This window comes from Panthera leo, chromosome C2 (assembly GCF_018350215.1).
Source record: "Panthera leo isolate Ple1 chromosome C2, P.leo_Ple1_pat1.1, whole genome shotgun sequence".
NCBI classification, from domain to species: Eukaryota; Metazoa; Chordata; class Mammalia; order Carnivora; family Felidae; genus Panthera; species Panthera leo.
Genome location: NC_056687.1, coordinates 15,883,893 through 15,905,773, shown reverse-complemented (window position 1 = coordinate 15,905,773; position 21,881 = coordinate 15,883,893). Strand labels below are relative to the sequence as shown.

General features: G+C 40.4%; 2 protein-coding genes across 8 annotated transcripts in view; one reads left to right on the top strand and one right to left on the bottom strand.

Annotated features, from left to right (window-relative positions):
* Window positions 1-1,962: 1,962 nt before the first annotated feature.
* RWDD2B (RWD domain containing 2B) lies at window positions 1,963-17,557 on the bottom strand. 3 transcript variants are annotated; one of them, XM_042954867.1, is made up of 8 exons: window positions 17,296-17,557; window positions 14,319-14,451; window positions 9,768-9,946; window positions 4,092-4,318; window positions 3,942-4,009; window positions 3,455-3,817; window positions 2,661-2,848; window positions 1,963-2,113 (listed from the first exon to the last, which is right to left on the bottom strand). In XM_042954867.1, exons 4-8 carry the CDS (start codon window positions 4,296-4,298, stop codon window positions 2,034-2,036), a joined length of 906 nt encoding a protein of 301 aa, XP_042810801.1. In that variant the 5' UTR covers window positions 4,299-4,318; window positions 9,768-9,946; window positions 14,319-14,451; window positions 17,296-17,557; the 3' UTR covers window positions 1,963-2,033. The 3 variants fall into 3 exon arrangements, with proteins under 3 accessions (XP_042810801.1, XP_042810802.1, XP_042810803.1); XM_042954868.1 differs by lacking the exon at window positions 17,296-17,557 and adding an exon at window positions 16,986-17,142; XM_042954869.1 differs by lacking the exon at window positions 17,296-17,557 and having other exon boundaries at window positions 1,963-2,848; window positions 14,319-14,520.
* The window catches only part of USP16 (ubiquitin specific peptidase 16), a 27,420-nt gene continuing 22,827 nt past the window's right edge, over window positions 17,289-21,881 (top strand). The window contains exons 1-3 of one of the 5 annotated variants that reach the window (XM_042954865.1): window positions 17,289-17,428; window positions 18,338-18,402; window positions 20,649-20,750. In XM_042954865.1, the coding sequence (XP_042810799.1) occupies window positions 20,690-20,750 (61 nt within the window). In that variant the 5' untranslated portion in view covers window positions 17,289-17,428; window positions 18,338-18,402; window positions 20,649-20,689. Of the gene's footprint in view, window positions 17,429-17,706; window positions 17,821-18,337; window positions 18,403-20,648; window positions 20,751-21,881 lie in introns of those variants that run through there. The other 4 variants (XM_042954863.1, XM_042954862.1, XM_042954866.1 and 1 more) reach the window with 4 other exon arrangements.

Genomic DNA, 21,881 nt, shown 5'->3' with positions numbered 1-21,881 from the left:
AATTTGACATTATTTCTTTGTAGATTATGTCCAGTTCAAGATATAGATCAAATTAATACAGTGATAGATTGTCATTGTGGAATAAATGTACAAGCAGTTTTTCCTGTTAAGGATGTTTATATATCAAGTATGTAATCATTGGTAATAGTCTAAGGAAGCCATGTTTCCTATGCCTCTAACATTTTTTACTTAAAAAAATTTTGTAACATTTTTGAGAGAGAGAGAGCACGTGTGCAAGTGGGGGAGGGGAAGAGAGAGAGGGAGACAGAATCTGAAGCAGGCTCCAGGCTCTGAGCTGTCAGCACAGAGCCCTATGTGGGGCTTGAACTCACAAACCGCAGGATCATGACCCGAGCTGAAGTAGGCTGCTTAACTGACTGAGCCACCCAGGCATCCCTCTTGCTGTCTTAATAATCTAATGTCTAAGTTTGACAGAAGGTCTCAAGGAAGAGAACTTATAAAGCTACTTAATTTCATTGTTTGTATGTTACACTTGAGATTATCTGTACATAGAAATGTGGTATGTAAATTAAAATAATGTACAAAGACTGAAAAAGTTTCAGCATTTTGGTCCTGCTAAAAGTAACTGCATCATCTGGCCCCTTTGAAGGCTTCTAGGGATGTCAGATCCTTTGCTCTATAGGCTTTTTCATTCACATCTGGAAGTGACTGGAGGACTCACTCTACATGAACAGCTGGTCCATCTGACTGTTGTGACAGCAAAGGAAGGATTGGTATTTACAGGGCAACTGACACGACAATGGGCAGTAGGGGTGGAATCTGGAGAGGTGCATAAGAGTTCATCCAATATAGGCCCTGTGCTATAAATACCTTTCTAATTCTTATTTGTGTTTGTGCGAAGCAGACTAAAACATCTTGGACAAATCTGCCATGATGACCACTCTGTGACTTGAAGCCTTTTTGAGCGCAGGCCATCTTTCCCCATTCTTTCTCTTGGCCTAACTACACCCTTAGGTAGATCCTTGGGGCATAACATCTTTGATGTCCTCTGGAGATACAACTGTTCTCAGGTATTTCCTCCTGAGTGTCCTGCAGCATATACTCCCAGCCTCCAGGGCTGTAAAAAAGTAGGTCCTAGGAAAGCTGGACTTGTGGAGATGCACTCATGTTGTGGCCATCCAAGACACGCTTCTGTCCCTTCTGTCCTTAAGTCCCCCTAATAAACCATTTCTTGTCAAGCTGGACTCATTGGCCTTCAGTCTTAGGGCCTTGGTTTTTGGAGGTCATTTTGCATACACCTCCCTTCCTTTTACAGAATGGTGTTTAACCACCTTTACATTTAAGATCTACTCACATTGCCTTGTTAGTTCTACTTTATTCCTTCTGAATTCTACATAGTATTGCATCATATGTATCATATTGCACTTACTGATTCACGTAGTGATGGGCACATAGGTTGCCTCCAACTTTTTACTAAGATAAATAATGTATTGTGTCTGCCCCCGCCCGCCCCCACCCATTCCTCTAACCAAGTTTGAATCTTCAAGGAATACTCATTGCATGGTACTGACTGGAGTGCTGGCAGCTAGTAAGTATTATTTGATAAATATTTTGGGAACTGACTTATGGAGGGCCACAAAAACCAGGTAGTGTGTTTATTTGACTCTAGGTCAATTGCTGAAACTAAATTTATAGAAAGCCATTTCCAGTATGAAAAATGTGTTGATCCAGTTTGCCAAGACCAAATTTTGTAAATTACCAATCTGATGAGTTGTTGAAATCTGTTGAAAAGTTTGAGCTCTGGTGCCTCAGCCTTCTGTGAGGTGAGCCCAGGGACAGGGACAAGGGAAGTATACCAAAATAGAGAGGAACTGCCAACTCTGTTCAAGAAAAACTTCCACCTGTTTGTGTATCAAATGGCTGGGTAGATGCAAAACTAAGACTTTGGGAAAAGTCTACTTGGCAATCTGGCTTTCAGCTGCTAGTAACAGGCACAGAAAATGAAATGAAACTGGTTTTATTTCATAACAAGCTGTCTAGAGATAGGCAGGGGCTGGTGTTGGATCGGCAGCTCAACAACGTAGGGACGGGCATCTCTGTGGTTTTCTTGGCCCTTCCTGCCCTACTGCAGCTTCAGCCTTTTCTGTAGTGTCTGTGGCAGGAAGGGAAAGAAGAGGTGCCCTCACTGCATCTGTGCTTTTGACCAGGAAAGCAGAAGTTTCCCCAGTAGTCCCCCACCCAAAGCCTTGTGTTGAGACCACCCCTAGTGGAAGAGAGGCTGGGAGAGTGAACATCTAGCTTTTCCATGTTCTTAGTGGAAGCAGGGCTGGGGGGACAGGCGGGAGCAGATGGCAAGCTGGACCTGCCTCTCCCTCTGGTGTAATTAATTTCTCTTTCAAAATGGGTAATTTCTATGTCAAGAACATTCTATCAACGATTTTAAGATTATACTTAAAACAGTTCTCCTTTCAGTTATGACATCTTTTTAACAGATACATTTCAGCTATACTACCTTTTTTCCCTCTTTTTTCCCCCCTAACATTCTGGAAGGGGGCTAAAAAAGAATTACTTCATCTTTCAAGAGACAGTGGAGGGAAAAGTCGAAAGGCCAACAGTGACAAAATACTTTCTTTCAACTACTCCTCTGCCCAGTCATTGTCCTTCCACACCAAAGAACATCTGGAAAACATCTGCACAACCTTTGGAATTTAAAAACTGATACAGCTGACCGAAATCCATATGGTTTCCTCGGGCTCCATTCACGCTGAATACTTTTTCTTCAAAACATGAAAATTTTCTCTCTCTTTCAATTTTGTCATTTGCACCATCAAAAGGAATGTCTTCTCGATGGCGAATTAAAATTCTCTTCCAGTTTAATTTTCTGAGTCTGAAAAGAAAGTTTCAAAGTAGAAATACTGAGAATTTGTTTTGCCTTCTAGAGCACTGAAAATACAAGTTATATAACAGACTTAGCAATGCCTCTTCCTGGAAGTAAAGAAACCTACTTTTATCTCACAGAGATTTGTTTTAATCAAATATGATGCTGGTCACCATCCTATCCCCAAACTCATTTATTGCTACCACGTCATATCAACATTTTAGAAATGTGGAAACTGCTCTCAGATTCTCAAGAGGACGTGTTAGAAATTCATTTAGGAAGTCAGTACAGAAATGAGAAGATTAGAAATCCCTTTGTTTCATAGGTATGCACAGTTTGTCACATCAGTAAGAAGAATCAGATCAATGGAACTGGAGGGGATCATAGCATATTGGGCAGCGGCTCAATTCAACAGTTATTTATAGTACATCTCCTATGTGCACTGTGTCAGGAAAGGGGGGTGATGCCAACCATGTGTAAATTCTGTCTTATCCACTGACTTGAGACTGAATCCCCATAAGGTACAATCCCAGGGATATACTAATTCCCTCATCTCTAGTATCCTGTTTACTACTAAAATTATTGACCCAGCATACAAAATTTGTGAAAGCAAACCTTGACCAGAATTCTTCACAGGCACTTTGTGGGCCTTCCACACAGACAACACCAGGTTTCCCAGGCATGCTAAATCCAGAGAGGGAAAGCTCCTTTGCCCACTCTAGAATATTCTTTCTTTTGCATTTGTTGTAGATGTGATGGCTATAGATCCACAGTCTTGTGAGAATGAGATCAACTGGCTGGACTGTACTTCCTGGAGCAGGGCAAGGTGTGGTGTCTCTGCTGATATAGCCAGAAGCATGGTCTCTAACCCACTCTGTGGCATTCAATATACAGACATCTCCGAGACAGTTCTTTTGCAGGTATGCAGTTAGATCTGTGTTCAGCTGAGTCTGCTGAGATCTACTTAGTGATACTGATCTGATGGAAAAGATATGGAATACAAAAACTAAATCAATTTTCTTGCAACATAAAACAAACTTAAGAATTGCTTTCATTTTCAGATAAATTTGAAGTCTAATGTTGGCCAATTTCTGTAACATACCTGACAGTAATTTCAGGCAGAACTTCAGGGTATTTAAAGGGAAGAATACAGGCCAGAGAAAACATCACCTGATAAAAAAGGAAGAACATGTCCTAAGTGCTGTTTTAAGTCTTGATATATTTTAGTTCTTCCAAAAGCAAACTGAATTACCATTTCTTCCTCAGATATGTCCAGGTTCATATTGATAGTAAAGTAAACTTTTGAAGATCGTCCATCCATTGTCCTCTTTTCAATACAATCTTTCACTTCTGCTAAAGCCAGCTGGTCATTCACTATGAGCTCGTTTTCACCAGGGAACATACTGGCGAGCAGGTCTAGCTCAGAGAGCTGGGCCTCTGCCTGTTCAATCTCAATCATTTTTGGATATCTGTAAAATTCTAAGGAGGTGAGGATAAGAGAGATAATTTATAAATACAATCTTGGGAGAACTTAATAGATCAACAGAGGTACTTATTGAAAGCGTATTTGATTTCTTCATAAAACATGAAATTTAAACAGATGTAATATACTAAGGATCCAAACCATAGGCCAGTCCAGTGAAAGCCATAAAACTCTAATAATAACCAGGCACCAAATTCCTCTGTATCTAGATAGTTGATCTGGCATCTTGAGCTACCACAATGAGCAATTTCCTTGAAGTAAACTAATTATGTAGTCAAAAGTCATATCAATGATATAGCCAGGAGAGAGGCTATGACTGGTTACTTTGGAAACCTAGAATGAATAGAGTAGAGTTAGTTATGTAGATGGTAAATATTTTTCTCTTAATATTAGTGTTTACTGGTTTTTAAAAAGCAGAAGACTGTGAAGAAGAGAAAATAAATGCTAATAATCCACAGTGCAAGTAACCCCTACTAACATTAAACAAACAAACAAACAAAAAACAAAAAAAAAGGACAAGGTAAAAAAGTCCAATGGTAGAAGGTTGAAAAATGAAGATACAGTTTCTGCTGGTGATCTCTTCCTCTATCTGCCTAAGTCTCCCGTCCAAGACAAAGAGTTTTGGTATTTCAGAAACAAAACATTTTAGGCATGACATATATACCTCTATAGAAAATAGATGGTGGTATAAAGTTTAAATGTATGTAAAAAGTGAGATATATAATCAAAGTATACCCACAGGGATCACATATACATATCTTCCCCCTCCCCCCACTTCTTCCCCTCCAAATATATGTTGCAGATCTATTCACAGTCAGTACATAGGGGTTTGTCTCATTCTTTCTAGTGGTTGACTGTCAGACTGAATCATGCAGACATGTCATGATTTATTGCATTCTTTACCTATTGATGGGCACTTGGGTTGTTTCCACACTTTTGCTGTTATGAACGCTTCTACAATAGAAGTTCTTTTTAGATATACAGTTTGGCAAACTGTTAATACTGTGTACTCAAGGGTAAGTTTGTAGAGGTGGCTTGCTGGAGCAATAGGTACAACATTTAAAATTTTGGCAGATATTGCCAAGTTGTCTTCCAAAAGTTGCCATACTAAAGCTTAAGTCTTTACATAGTAACCCCTCTCCTGTTTAAAAACAAAGAATTCTTTTTTTGATTTATTTAAGTAATCTCTATCCCCAACATGGGGCTTGAACTCACGACCCTGAGATCAAGAGTGGCACACTCTTCTGAGCAAGCCAGGCAACCCTAAGAAAATTCTAATAGTCTTTTTTTGTGGTATTTTGTTTGTGTCTGTGTGTACCACTCATGAGTTTTTAAGTAGGCATATTCATCAACTTTTGCTCTCATAGCTTCTGGATGTTGAATCTTTGTTAGAGAAGTCTTCCTCATTCCAGGCTTATAAAGGTTACTGAGATGCTAATCAAGTAGGATTTTTAAAAAATGTTTAGTTATTTATTTTGAGAGAGAGAGAGAGAGAAAGTGCAAGTGGGGTAGGGGCAGAGAGAGGGAGAGAGAGAGAATCCCAAGCAGGCTCCACACTGTCAGCGCAGAGCCTAACCTGGGGCTCGAACCCACAAACCGTGAGATCATGACCTGAGCCAAAGTCGGACATTAAACTGACTGAGCCACCCAGGCACCCCCAAGTTGGATTTTTTAAAAGATAATTTTAATTGCATTTTCCCAAAAAAGTGTGGGGACATCTGATAAAACACGGAGGATGAGCCTTGTATAAATATTTCCCTTTCTCTGTGACCCCATTAAAATGAGAGTAAAAGGATAAATTCTCAAAGACAAAGGGAAAGGGAATAACAAAAGCTATTAACAAAATTTTGAAAGGTGGAAAGTGGCAAGTGAGTTGTAATTTAGATTTCAGCTTTCTTTCCTCTATTAGCTGCTTGGTCAGGTGGGTAGGGAAGTTGCAGAACTTTAGGAAGGCTCAGGAACCAGCACTAGGTACCTTAGAAAGCAGCTAGAAAACATGAATTTGTTGAAAGTCTAGAGTCTAGACTTAACTAGATTCTAGTTTAGGATTTCTCAATCTTGGAACTATTGATATTTCAGACCAGATAATTCTTTGTAAGTATGGGTTTGTGTGGGGGTGAGGGGGGAAAATCTCTGCCTTTTAATTACTGTATTTAGACAATTTACATTTAATACAATTACTGATATGTTAAGGCTTAAGTCAACTATTTTATTTTCTGTTTGCTTTCTATATTTTTCATTTCTTTGTTTTCTTTTCCCTGCCTTTTGTAGCTTGAAGATATTTTGGAATTCCATTTTGGTTAATGTATAATGTTTTTGCATTTCTTTTTATAACTCTTTTAGTGGTTATTCTACACACACCTATATAAAACATCACACACACACACACACACACACACACACCCGTAAAACATCACCAGTGTCTTATTTTAACAGTTTGATGTGCAGACACTTTATGTTACTTTAGGTTCCTTTACCTTCCCCCATTTGTAATATAACGACCTTAAAATTTTCTTCTGTATACATTTAGAACCACAAGAGTGTTATACTTTTTGCTCCAGCCACCAAGTATAATTTAGAAAACTCAACAGAAGGGAAACCCATTTTATTTGACCATACTGTTGCCTTTTTCATGACATTTCCTCCATAATAATTCTTTTTTTGTTTCTTTTCCATATAGAGAACTTACTTGAGCCATTTTTTTAGGGTAGGTCTGCTGGTGACAAATTCTCTTAGTTTTCCTTTATGTTAGAATTGTCTTGATTTACCCTTCATTCCTGAGGATATTTTCACTGGATGTGGTATTCTAGGTTGACAATTCTTTACTTTCAGCACTTGAAAAATATTATGCCTCTTTATTTTGGCCCCCAGTTTCTGGCAAGAAATATTCTCTTATTTGAACCTTATAGCTAAGGTTCATGTCTTGCTTGCTTTCAAGACCTTTTCTTTGTCTTTAGTTTTCAGAAGTTTGACTATGATGTCTTGATTTGAATTTCTTTGAGTTCTTTGTGCTTGACATTCATTCAATTTCTTGAATCTGTTTATGCTTTTTGACAAATTTTGGAAATTTTCAGCCATCATTTCTTCAAGTACTTTTTCAGCTCTGTCCTCTCCTTTTGGAATGACATGTTAGATCTTTTGTTATAGTCCCACATGTTCTTAAAATTGTTTGTTCATTTATTTTTGGCCTATTTCACTCCATTGTTTAGATTGTATAATTTCTATTATTGTGTTTTCCAGTTAAATGATCCTTTCCTCTGTCTCCTTCCTTCTGTTGTTGAGTCTATCTACTGTGTCTTTAATTTTGGTTATTGCATTTGTGAGCTCTAACATTTTCATTTGGTTCTTCTTTATATCTTCTATGTCTTTACTGAGACTCTTGTTTATTTATTTTGAGAGAGAGAAGGGGGGGAGGAGCAGAGAGAGAGGGAGGAAGAGAATCTTGAGCAGGCTCTGTGCACTGACAGTACAGAGCCTGATTCAGGGCTCGATCTCATTAACTGTGAGATCATGACCTGGGCTGAAATCAAGAGTCAGACGCTCAAATAACTGAGCCATCCAGCTGCACCACCCCCTGCTTTTTTTGCTTGAAGTGTGTAATTGTCACTGAAAAATTTTAATGATAGGTGTTTCGTTTATTTTTTAAGATTTATGTATGTATGTATGTATGTATGTATGTATGTAAGTAATCTCTATACCCACTATTGGGCTTGAACTCATGACCCCGAGATCAAGAGTCCCATGCTCCTCCAACTAAGCCAGCTAGGCAGACTTATGATGGGTGTTTTAAAATCTTTGTCAGGTAATTCTACCATCTCTGTTATCCTGGCATTGACATCTATTTTTTGTCTTTTTCACCTAGTTTGAGATTTTCCTTGTTTTTGGTATGTGAGTGATTTTTATTGAAATCTGGACATTTTAGGTATTGTGAGACTGAACACTACTCAAATCTTCCATTTTAGCATACTTTTTCTGATACTGCTCCAGAAAGGAGGGTAAAAAAATGGGGGACTTATGGCTAGGAGGGGTGGGAGTGCCTCCTTATTGCTACCCATGTGGCCTCTGCTAACACCATGTTGAGGGGATCCTTTGTTACTGACAGGCGGTGGTGAAAGTCTGGACTCCCCACTAGGCCTTTTGGACATCACTGCAGCTGGGTGAAGGAGAGATGCCTTGTTATCGCTGCATGAGAGTGGAAGTACAGGCTCCCCATGTGGTCTGACATGGATGTGACACAGGTCTAACACCAAAACTGTGGTAAGGTCCTTCTTATCACCAGGCAGGGAGGAAAGTCCTGGGTCCCTAATCAGATTGTTTTTGGTACCATCCTGACAAGGAGTGGGCACTGAGTGCTTATTATAGCTCAGTGACGATGGAATCAAGGCTCCTTTTGCTGGTGTGGGTCAGGTAGAGGCTACAGTATTTTCTGTGCTATTTGCTTGGTGTAGAGCATTTAACTATCTACATGTTTTCCATCTTGCTTGGCTGCACCTTTCTTGGTACTTTAGAGAGAGCAGGCTTTTTGGGGGCTTTAAAATTCTTTTTTGGTCTGTACCCTTGGTATTTCTGGTTTCCTGCTTCTTTAATCAAGTCTGGGATATTTGAGGCAAAAAAGAATACCAAAGGAAGTTACCACTGTGTCTTTCCTTGGGTCCCAAGGTCCCTAGTTGATCTGCCTTCTTCTCCACTTCTTTTGTGTTTCCTTTAGAAATAATGTTCAAGATTCCTAGTTGTATTTAGCAGGACAACTTAGGAAAAGTATACCTATTATGTTGTTCCAAAAGTGGAAGTCACCCCAACATGATAATTTTAACTTATCAAATTGGCATGTGTTCACACACACACACACACACACACACACACACACACACACACAAAGGTGGTTAATGTGGGGTAAGTGTCACAGAAGAAAAAGTTGCTATAGGAAAAACTGGTCTAAATATTCCAATTCTGTGAAGCTGACCTATGGAAAAAAATCAGACATTATATAAAAAAAATTTTTTTGTAAGGATGTTCACTGCTTATTATTTACAATAAATCAGAAATGACCTAAGTGTTCAACAATAGATCAGTTAAATAAATATGTATCTAAATAGTAGAAAATCATGAGATCATTAAAAAAATGTATATTAACACTGATGTTCATGATACATGGTTACCTAAAAAAAGTAGATTGTAGAAGGATATAAACAATTATGGTCTTACTATTCTTGTTATATCATTACACATACATGAACAAAGTCAGAAAGAGAATTTACCAAACTATGAACAGTTGGATAAATGTGGGTGGAGGGAAGAAGGGAAGGACTGATTTGTATGTTTCTGTATTGTTTGAAGTTTTAGGATTACTATTTAGTGCTTCTGAATTCAGAAAAAAAGAAAGATTACATATCTGAAAAGAAAAACAGAGCTCAGTCCCACTGCTGCAAAGGAAACATGGCTTACCTTCTCCAAGAGAATTTACTCTGTGAAATCAAACACCATTATCTTGGTTAATCCTGTCTGTCTTCATGGAATTCTTCTCACCTCTGATAAATGTTTATTGAGTAACTACTATATGTAGAGCTTCATCCTTCATTCCTTCCTGGGGTTTTCTTTTTAGTTTGAGGATCAGGACGTATTATCTAAGAAGATATATAACAATGAAGATAAAAAGGCTAAGCGTTAAATGACCAGTATAGGCATTATCGTGGGGATTAAGAGGAGTGCATGATCAATGAAATGGGCTATCAGGAAAGATTTAAGGAAGGAGACAGGATCTGAGTCGAACCCTGAAGAGAGGCTGAGACCAGTGGAGAAGGAGACATAGTGGGGAGAGAAGAAAGGTCTGTGAGGCAGGAAAGCACAATTAAATTGGTATGGGCTTGAACCTGTCCCTTCCTCACAACCCTGACCACCAAGGCCTGGTTAGGGGCTCATCATTTGGACAATTTTCTCTTGTGCTAGTTACTTTTTGTTTGTCCCCTAAACACATGCTTGGTCCTTCTTTTCCCTGCTCTGGACTCTGAAAAACTGACTTCTGCAGCCTATACCATTCAACTTTTCTGCTTTTCTTATGGTTAGGTTCAGCTAATGCCCTGTTAGGAAGGAGGAGGATGGCAGCAGAAAGAGGCTAGGGCATTTCTTCACTACCCCTTTCCTGTTTGGGTGGGATTCTAACAATGGCTATGACCCCTTAAGACCATAGCTTTTGTGGGCAGTCCTTCTTCCTCAGTGCCAGCAGACCTTTCAGGCCTCGGGATAGTAAGCGTTTCTTTAAACCTGGCCACACCTCTGTAAACAGCCCCTTCATTAAGCGGTCTCTTCAAAATTTCAAAGTTGAGTGTATATCAATTTCCCTCTAGAACCTTGACTTCTCTTACCTGGACTCTGCCTCCATCAACTCATGCTCTGAACTGTCATTATACGTATTGTATGCAGTGTCTACCAGAGGTCTATGAAGACACTCAAGAGAGTACCGACTATCTAACAGAGAAATGTTCACCTAATTTGTGATTGAGTGAGAGAGTTGCAGTCTGAGAGGAGGAGTCCGGCTGTGTTAGGTTTCCCTCGGTTGATGGCAAACTAGCCCAAGACCCTGACAGCTACTTAGTGGAGTGAATTCATCCCAGTTCGTGATCGGGCTGTTAGTTTCACAGACTGGTAGCACAAAACACCAGCACATGTAGAGGGGATCCAGGTCACGAAGGTGCCTTGGATGATCCATTATCAAGCCCTCTAGCAACATGTCTCTTCCGTTATTCAAATCTTCTTTATTCCATCCAATATAACTGATCATTTCTTTAATATTAGAAAATGGTATTTGGTTGACAATTGAGCTAGTTCACTGTATGGTGCTTTTAAAGAATAAAAAAGTTCTACTTAAAGAGAAATGTCAATTACTCACAGGTGGCAGATCAGTAACAGTAATGGGTTCTGTCACAAACACTTCAAGGATTATGAGAATGACTAAATGTGGTGGGGTGTTAAGTTCATTAGGATTAACTGGATAGGAATCAGGAAAATTTGAGGCACTCTTGCACACAATGGGCTGTCTCCACAGATCAGAGTATAAATCAATGCCAACACATCATTCCTAATCCCAATGCTTTTTCAACTTAAAGTCATTAAAACATGGTTTATCAGGGTGTCACTGCCATGCTGGGGGGAAAAAAAAATTACACAAAGAATTTTGGGCTTAAATAAGTTCTGGAAATGCTGAATGACACAAAGTTTAACAAGCTTCTTTAGGGTGACCATGAGTCATGCCGTTGTACCAACTTAGTTTAGCATTTATCTTAGGCAAAAATAACCCCGTTTGGAAAGTAAATTATATGGGCACACTTTTTGTGTGTGGCATCTCGGTCTTTATTGTTACATTCCAATACGCGTTGTGAATTTCTAAGAAGTTTAGGATACTGAGTGTCCCAAACCTATTTGACCCCAGAACATTTTTTTTCCCCTAGACCTTCTACACAGATCAGGAATCCCTGGTTTGTCCTCAAACCACCCCAATTTAAGTAGTTTAAATATTACCAGCGCTACTCACCATCTTTAGGCCTTTTCAAAAACTGTTACAGCAGCAAACACTTCTCCCTCCCTTAAACACAATGTTTCCTTTACTAGTGACTTCGTATAATTTTATACACTATTTCCATTTGACATGCTACCTTAAGGATTTGCTCTGTTATTAAAAAAAATATTCATGTAAGTATTTAAAATCCCTGACCTCACTAGAATTCGATGAATATCTTTTCTAGTCTGTTTTATTTTTTTAAATGTTTATTTTTGAGAGAGACAGAGAGAGAGGAAAGAGAGTGCACGGAGGGGAGAGGCTGAGAGAGAGGGAGACAGATAATCCTAAGCAGGCTCTGTGCTGTCAGTGCAGAGCCCAACATGGGGCTCGAACTCAGGAACCCAACTGTGAGATCATGACCTGTGCGTCAGAACCAGACGTTTAACTGACTGAGCCACCCAGGCACCCCTAATCTGTTGTTTTTTTTAAAATTTTTTTTCTACATTTATTTATTTTTGAGAAACAGAGAGAGACAGCACGAGCAGGAGAGGGGCAGAGAGAGATGGAGACACAGAATCAGAATCAGAAGCAGGCTCCAGGCTCCGAGCTGTCAGCACAGAGCCCGATGTGGGGCTCGAACCCATGAACTGTGAGATCATGACCTGAGCCGAAGTCAGACACTTAACCGACTGAGCCACCCAGGCGCCCCACCCCTAATCTGTTTTAAAAGGAATCCAAGAAACAACTGGGTAGATGGCTATTAGAGGAAATGAATTTACTTTGGCTTTTTATCATAGTGGCTTAAGGATGTACTCTGTGACTTAGACTGCCAACGTGCCCGTACCAACTGTGTGACCTTAGGCAGGTGGCTTAATTTCTCTGTGCCTCAATCTCCCCATCTCCAAAATGGGAATGATAGGGTCACTTGAGGATTAAATGATGATGTGTGGAAAGTGCTGAAAACAATGCGTGGCAATACAGCAAGTACTATAAAAGTGGTTGCTATGATTGTTATTTGTTCTTCATCCACAGATGTTTCTTGAGTCCCTATTGTGTGTCAAGCATTGTCCTTGGCATTAAGACTCTAACAGTGAACAAGAATCACACAAAAATCTCTGCTATCATTGAGACTTAATTCGGTGGGAGAAGACCATGACAACAAAAACCAAATATGCATGTCTAGTGGATAAAGACTGAAGAAGATGAAGGGGATAAGGAACAAGTGGGTAGGAGGGAGGAGAGGGTTTTTCAACTGTACACAGGGTAGTCAGGGACCACTCCTCTGCTAAAGGTGACCACAAGGAAGAGACTGGGAGGGACTGAAGAATGAATCTAAAGCATTAAGAGATTGGAAGAATGGATTTGGCATTTATTTAGGTAGGGAAAATGGTGGAAACTTGAAGCCTGGTTTTAGAAATACTATGGAATGGGGGTGCCTTGATGGCTCAGTCAGTTAAGCCTGTGATTTGTGATTTCTGCTCAGGTCATGATCTCACAGTCCTGAGTTTGATGGGTGGCTCAGTTGGTTAAGCAGCTGACTCTTGATTTCTGCTCATGATCTCATAGTCTGTGAGTTCCAGTCCCGTGTGGGGCTCTGTGTGGACAGCATGGAGTTTGCTTGGGATTGTCTTTCTCCCTCTGTCTGCCATTCCCCCCTCGCACACACACCCTCTCTCTCAAAAATAAATAAACATTAAAAAAATAAAAATAAAAAATTCTCTAACAATACATTAAAAAAAGAAAATATGGAATGAAGTGCCTATTAAGACACCTATTCAGTAGAGATGTTCAGCAGACAGTTGGATGTAATTATGCACTTTATGAGGTATCCAGGTGGAGATGTAATTTTGGGAGTAACCAACATACAATAAAGGCATGTTTGTTTGGTCACTCAGGGAGTGAGTGAAGTTGGGAGAAAGTCCCACAGAGTCTGGAGGTCTGGAAGATGAAATGGAACCAGCAAAGAAGTTTGAGACCCGTGTGCGGACAACTCTGGGAGTGATGTCACAAATATATAATTTACTTGTCAAACTTATTTCCGTAGATGAGATTTCAATGCAAACAAACAAAAAAATCTTGAAGAGAATTTTCTGACCCAAGATTTCAATGAATGCTGTACAAACGTAGAATAAAACTTGAGTTTCCTAAGTGGAGTCATTCTTTTTTCCTCGCAGATTTTTATTTTACAGAGGGGATGGGGGCCAGGCTGCACAGGACCAGACACTGGGCAAGCGGCTGGAGCCCGTAACCGAAGCCCTGTGCGCAGGCGCCGTCGCCCCTAACACCTGACCGGCACGGGGGGTAGTGGCCAGGATGGAAAGGAAGGGGGGTGGGGGGGTGGTCCCGGCTGTGGGCGGTGTCAGGAATTGCTTTAACCAATGAGCAGCGTGTAGCCCGCTGGAAGGCGGTGCCACTACGTCGCCAAGTTGCCTTAGGGTAAGACAGGCCCGCAACATGGGAAACCCCCGGTGCGGCTGGGTGGCAGGAGACGGAAACCTCACCTGGAGCGCTGGATCCCCTCCGTGCTGGAACCCCGGATTTTCTGGCTGCACGAACAGCTCAGGTCTCATCCAGAAGGAGCCTCAGAATTCCAGAGCTAGGCAATCCGAAGCCCACAAACTCCAGCGGGGCGGCCTACGGGAAGTGAGAAGACACCCGCCCGGCTTGGCGCATGCGCGCGCTCGGGGCCGCGCGCCCCGGAAGCCCAGTGATGCTGGCCGGTTTGTCCTGGCACCTGCTGGGTGGCTGGGATTCTTGGCTCCGCTCTGTTCTCAGTCATAGAGTTCTTCTTATTCTACCCTATGGGGATTTGCCAGCTGCTGCCACTGTCACGGAGAAGTATTAGCACTGTTTCCTGGGTCAAGGAATGGTCTATTAAAGTAACTAACGCTCCTCAAATTCAAGCCTGTGTAGGAATCATTCGGTTTAATGTAGCTTGGGTTTCGGTACGTAGATATAGGGCCCCCTGTTCTGCGTTCCTAACATCTTCCCACACAATAGGGATGCTGTTGGCCCCTGAATGGCAAGGCATTAGGGAGAGGTGAGCCTGGATGGTGGTTGTGGCTGACGACCTTAGGAAATGCCATGTGCATGCACAGAACTTTATCTCGGCTAATAAAAGGGTAGTTTGAAGGCGACTCCACCCTGAGAGTAATTTTTAGATTTTTCTTCACAATCTAAATGTCAGTAATGCACTTTTTTCTTTGTGATGTTATTTATTTTTAGAAATCTCAAGATTTTTTGGTAAACGCTGATATTCACGGGTATTAATAACTCGCACTCCCCCCCCCCCCCCCAAATAAGATTAGTCCATGTGTTTTCATGGCGTCATCTTTTACTTGGTGGTTTGTGGGCATTTTCCAATGTCATTAAATGTATTTTTTTTCCAACTTTTATGAAAAATTTCAAGCATAAAGTTGAGAGAATTTTATAGTGAAACAGGAGCAATTCTTAAGGGTGTGGAAAAAAAGGGTGGGCGATTTTGCTCCCGGGGGGGCAAAAATGTCTCAGAAGACATTTGGTAATGTCTGAATATATTTTGAGTTGTTACAACTGGAGGAGTGCTTCTGGCATCTAATGGGTAGGGCCTAGCCATGATGCTCAACTTCCGCAATGCACAAGACATCTCTCTACAACAAAGAATTTGGTGGTTTAAACTGTCTATAGTGCTAAGGTTAAGACACTGACACTATCATGAATCTAGACACACTATCATAACATTTTATTCTACCAGCTTTGTTACGTATCTAATCCATTCATCCAATCCATCTGTTTTGATCCATTTCAAAGCAATTTGCAGACATTAGCACACTTCTCCCTAAATACTTCAGCATGTATAACAGACTTAAATATTTGATTTTTTTATTTTGGGGTAAAAGTGAAATGCACATCTTAAATGTATATTGGTTGAGTTTTGACAAACGCATACGACTTTGTAGTTCAAACCCTATTAAGATATAGACCATTATTAGCACCCTAGAAATGCTCCTTCCTAGTCAGTCCCCCTCCAAACCCCCAACAGGGGACCACTGTTCTGAGTTTTTCCCGCCATAATTAGTTTTGCCTGTTCACATGCACGGAATTAGTGGGTATTTTTGTATAAGGCTTCTTTCAGTATATTTTGAAGATTCGTCCATATTCTTGTGTCTATCAATTTTATTGCTTAGAATTCCATTATAAGACTATACCACAGTTTTCCTATTCTTTTGTTCAAAACATGAGCTGTTTCTAGTTTTCTGGCTATTATGAGTAAGGCTACTATGAATACTCTTGTAAAATTTTTCATTTCTAATGACCTTCAATAAGCATTAAGCATTTACTATGTTGCCAACACTTCTGGTACAAGGGAGAACCGTGAATAAGACAAAGATGTTTCATCTCTCAAAGCTTACATTTGCACATTTCTGTGTAGGTATGGGAATTGGGGGGGGGAGGAGAAATATATAAGTAAACATGAGAAAAAAATACTAGATAGTGACAACTGCTGGGTAGTGGCATAAAATAAAGTGATGTGAGTGATCAGGTGGCTATATAACCTAGATTGCCCAGCCAATTTCTCCGTGAGAAAGTGACTTTTAAGGTGTGAACAGAATTACAATTACCAACCACAGAATATCATGGGGAGCAGCATTCCTAGGCAGAGAGAGCAGGTGGTACAATGTCCCCAAGGCTGTGTTTTAGAATGGAAAAAATAAAAATGCTTGTGTGCTAAGATACCTTAATGAAGAAAGCTTAAAAAATTATATCAGCAGTAAAGAGCAGGAAAGCCAGATCCCCCCCCCCCACCCCGCCAAGAGCCAAATGTAACCATTGTTACTCTGGACAATTCGACAGATTAGGACGCCACTATCTTAACCTACTTTTATCTGCTCACTAATATGGATGAACATTTCTTCATATCTTTTAAGACCAAGTGTCCTTTTATCGTGAATTACCTGTTTATATCCCTTGCCTATTTTTCTACTGGCGCTTGCATCTTTTTTTTTTTTTTTTTCCCAAGCGATAACTGTGTCTTCTGTAGAAGACTAAATAAACCCCAGGGCAGCGAGCCTGTGTGTTTAACTCACTTCACAAGGGGCTCGGCACGTACATATCTTGAAAACGAACACAGTAAATGTTTGAAAAATTTACCCTCCCTCGGCAAGATTAGTTCAAGACACTATACGTACTTAACTTTAGAAGTCGATCGGACAGAATTAGGGGAACTGCGTGAAATGTAAATGTCACCCTTTTGGCCAGCCTTCAGATGTAATATGAATAAGGTAACCCATCAAGGAGATTCCAATACTCTGACCACCATCAGGTACTTATGCTTTCGAAGCATTTAAACAACCCCATAGTTAACCAGAGTGGGGAAAACTGCTACTCCTCCGAGCAGCTGCATCTGAACTTCCGGAGGGAGCCGCGCGCAGGCGCCAATAAAATAGCGTGGGCTCCGCCGGCCCCTGGGGATAAATTACTTCCCATAATGCCGCGTACCGGAAGTTGTTGCTTTCTAGCGGTCACTCTGGCTTCGGCTCTGTCGCTGTCTCTGTCACCAGGAGGAAGACGGAGCTGGCTGTCCAGCCCAAAGGCCCATTAGGGGATGCAGCTATGGGCGCTGTCGCCGTGGGTGAGTTCTGTTCCCACTGACTCTCAGTCACCGCTCGCAGGACGTCCTGCGTTCCGAGAGCCCGAATTTCCTGCCTTGACCTCGTTCTCCTCTCGAAGGCTCTTCTTCCTTAAGCACGTTACCTGGCCTCGGCCCGGTACCGCGTTCTCATTGGTTTCATGTCCTGTCAGTTCCAGGAGCTGGCCAATGAGTTGTCGGTGCTGGCGCCCTGTTCGACCCCGGACCCCAAGGTTTCTCCGTGGGTGCGGAGCAGTTGGAAGGGAAGGGGAGGTGTGATGGGCGCCGCGCGGCCGGGAGCACCCTACTGGTTGGGGTTGGGTTTGCTGCCGTGTCCATATGGTGGTTAGTAGGAAAAGCAGGATCTGTCATCTCTCTGAGTCAGTGAACCTAGGGTAGGTCAGACCTGTGCCAAACTTGAAAGCCATATTTAAGACTTGCTGACAAAGTTTTCTAAATACTTCCATTTTTTTTTTTTTTTTTAATGGAATCGAGCAGGCATGGGAAGACTGGGAAGGGAAGGGAACTGGATTAATATGCGAGCTGGCAAGACCAGCTTTGATTTACATTTTGTGTGGAGTCCTGCAAAGAGTAATTTGGCTAAGAAGCTGACTCTCCTCTGAAGACTCGCCTGAAAAACTTAATAGGTTTATTGATGTTTTATAGCTGACGGTACTCACCACTCTCTTCTCTCGACTCATTTGATGCCCTTTAATAGCTGCTAAAGATTTACTGCAGCGTTTTCCACAGCTTTGCAGTGACCCCCTACTGTCCTCTCCCTGTACTAGTTACAATTAGTCTTTGAAGTTTTTCTTTGGAATCTGGGCTACTGCACTCCTCAAACCAGATTTGCTAGTTCTGTTGTCTTCACTACTGGAGACTTCTTCATTCTTTACCTTTTTGATTTCCCAGGAACCTGTTTGCTTCATTCTAATGTGTGCCTACCTTTGCGCCTTGTAATCACCTTTATGTCTCAGGTACTATGCTCTTTTCTATTTCGATGCAAGAAGTATTTCTGAGGACCTACTATGTACTAACAATCATTAGATGCTTTAGGCAATTCGGAAGTAATACCTAAAACCTTTCTTTTTCTCCTAGAACTTTAGATTCCAGACAGAAATAACACATGTCCAGAACAAAGATTTAAGAAGCCGCCCATTATTGTATCAGGTTAGGGGACAAAATGAGTAGTGCACATTATAAAGATTGGGGAAATTCAGTTGAGAGATTTATTTAGAGTAGAATGGTTGTCTACAGTTTCATTGAGAGGGACAGCTTGGAGGATTGATGAGATTCGGATGGATGGAGAGAACTCCCAGCTAGAGATCAAAGGCCTTGAGGTGGGGCCATGGTGTTTTGGAGGGGACACTAGGGGAGACAGTGGCTTGACCGGAATGTAAATAGTGGTGGTCTTGGAATCGAAAGATCTGTGTTTTCAATCCGTCTCTGCCACCCTGTGATCTTTCATCATTTTCTTTCTGAGTTCCTTCTTATAACAAAATACCCCACTTAAAGGGTTGTTGTGAAAATCAAATAAGATAACGTTTATGAAATGGCTTGGAAGATGGAAAGCACCATGTAATTACACTTCAGTGGTTTTTTGGGGGAAGTAATGAGAGTCAGGATTACTAGAGCATTGGGACAGTTTATAAAGGACTGTGAATGTACAGCTCAGGAGCATGGATGTGATGAAAATGGTATTATTAGATCTATCTGGTACTGGGATGCAGCACAGATTAGAGCAGTTGGATTGGAGGCAAGAACTTGAGTACTATTTTTTTCCCCCCTAAAATCTACAATTCTGAATAAGATAAATTATGTAACATGTTATTTTAGGATGACAAAATGTACACAAAGTATACCCTAGTTTTATATATATCCATATACTTTGTGTTCTTTTGTTAGTTGTTAGTTAATTCACGTATATTGTGGACATGGAGACATGTTACATTTTAGATGATCCTTGGAAAGTTTAATAATTCCTTGATGTGGCACTCATTTTCCACTAACTATTTTGAATTAACTATATTTACACTAACCAATTAAGAGCTAGAAGACGAATATTTCTAAGATGCTAAGCCAGGACAGGATGACAGCTAAGTATCAGAATTAATTGGGAAGTGTTTTCAAAATATATCTTCCAGGTCCTACTTTTCACTTACGTAATCAGAATTTTAATAAGCACTCCAGGTAAAATAACAATTATAGTCATTTAATTGACTTTGGCACTAAGTTATCCTATGTGAAGAACAAGTTTTTAAAATCATTATTATTTAGTTAGGTAGACCTGAATGTACTTTCAGCGCTCTTGATGTTTTCTAATTTTGAATTGTTGACTAAGGAGGTGAAGACTTGATGTGCAGCTAGATTTGTCGTAGTCGTCCAAACTGATTTTGGCAATAACATAATAATGTAAACAGTCGAGAATGTGGTTGTAATAAATTCTCAGCTATTATCCATAGGAAGTCCTGGTGTGGGAAATGCGGAACAGTGGATCACTTTTTAATTTTTTTTTTAACATTCATTTATTTTAGAGAGAGAGAGACAGAACATGAGTGGGAGAGAGGCAGAGAAGAGAAGGAGTCACAGAATCCGAGGCAGGCTCCAGGCTCCGAGCTGTCAGCACAAAGCCAGATGCGGGGCTCAAACTCACGAAACATGAGATTGTGACCTGAGCCTAAGTCGGACACTTAACCAACTGAGCCACCCAGGTGTCCTGGCTTCGGCTTTTTATATTTGGCTTTGAAATTTGTAAATTTTCTGACTCCCTTTAGGAGATTATCTTCAGACTTGTTTTAAACCTTTCTTGGAGAAATGATCAGTTTAGACTGCAGACCTAAGAAGCATAGTTTAGAAGGAAGGGGCATTATCCTGTTTCAAAGTGCCTACCACCATTACACATTTATGTAGTGAGAAATTGAATTCCCAGTAGTGTGAACGTGCTGAGATTTCTCAAGAAAGACAGGTTCTTTCCTGACCTTTACATTCATTGCCAAACTCTAAACCTTATTAAGAATCAGTTTTCTAAGCTATGAAAAACAGGGGTAATACTATCCTGTCTCCTTCAGAGTTCTTACTGATAATATGTGAATGGTCTTTGTATGTTACAAAGTGTGATGGACATGCAAAGTATGTGGCTTAGTTATATTACTGTCTCCTAGAGAAATATAAAACCTACTTTTTTTTTTTTTTTTTGTCAAGCTAACTTTATCTTGTTTTCTAGATTGTTATTTTGTGTCAGTAAGTAATCCATAAAGTGCCAACATGGGAAAGAAACGGACAAAGGGAAAAACTGTTCCAATTGATGATTCTTCTGAATCTTTAGGTATATTTCACCAATTGAATCTTTAAAGTTATGTTTATATCCCTAAATGGACATATATTTTAATATGTACAAATGGGATCAAAGTGTACATTATCATTCTGTAATTGCATTTTAACTTAATGTTTATATCTATATGTTATTTAATAGTTTTGACAGCATTAACATTTTTTTTTAATGGTTATTATTTATTTTTGAGAGAGAGAGAGACAGAACATGAGTGGGGGAGGAATAGAGAGAGAGGGAGACACAGAATCTGAAGCAGGCTTCAGGCTCCGAGCTGTCAGCACAGAGTCCAATGCAGAGCTTGAACTCACGAACCATGAGATCATGACCTGAGCTGAAGTCGGACGCTTAACTGACTGAGCCACCCGGGCACCCCTTGACAACATTTTTAATGGCATGATATTCCATTGATGTAAGGACCATGGGTGCTTATTTCATAATTTAGGTAATTCCCCACTGTTATACATTTAGGTAATCTTTACCTTTTCAGTGATACGGATGGGTTGATCTTAAACATTTTTGTAGCTAAATCTCTGTGCACATCCAGTTCTCTTTTTAGTACATATTCTGGAAGTAGAATTGCTGAAATAAATGGCATATGTATTTTCAAGGCTCTTTTGGTTCTGTTGCCAAAATGCCCTCCAAAAATATTGTAGTAATTTACAGGCCCGCTAGTAGTGAAATAAAGTGCCAGTTTCCCCAACCTTTATCAATACTGGCTGGTATCATTTGTAAAAACCTGCTGATTTGCTAGTTGAAAAAGAGTATTTTCTTTTTTTAGTTTGTGTTCCTTTGGCCACTTGCTGGGATTTAGTAGTTTTTTAATATGATCTCATTTATATTTATTTTCTTTTGGTGCAAGTTCATTGTGCGTAAGCTAAATGTGCCACTTGACTGGTTTCTGAACCTCTGGGGTCCTTGAAACAACTGAAGCGCTTTAGAGTGGCTTGCAGAGCTCTTTATTGATCTGGTCCCAACAGGGTTTTTGGTCTCAGGTCTCATTTTTATACACATGTGACTGCCAGTCTGAGGAGACAGTATGACATTTTATACCTCCGTACTCTGTTCACGGGATGTGGCCTTTTCAGTTGTTTTTCACTCCCCGAGTTCATAGCTTCAAGTGTGAGC

Excerpts from the sequence above, each read along its gene's own strand:
- RWDD2B (XM_042954867.1), bottom strand. The coding sequence starts at position 4,298 with ATGATTGAGATTGAACAGGCAGAGGCCCAGCTCTCTGAGCTAGACCTG. Across the intron at positions 4,010-4,091 it reads ACATATCTGAGGAAGAAATG|GTGATGTTTTCTCTGGCCTG; the intron begins GTAATTCAGTTT and ends CTTTTTTATCAG. Across the intron at positions 2,114-2,660 it reads TCAGTTTTTAAATTCCAAAG|ACACTACAGAAAAGGCTGAA; the intron begins GTTGTGCAGATG and ends TTCCTGCCACAG.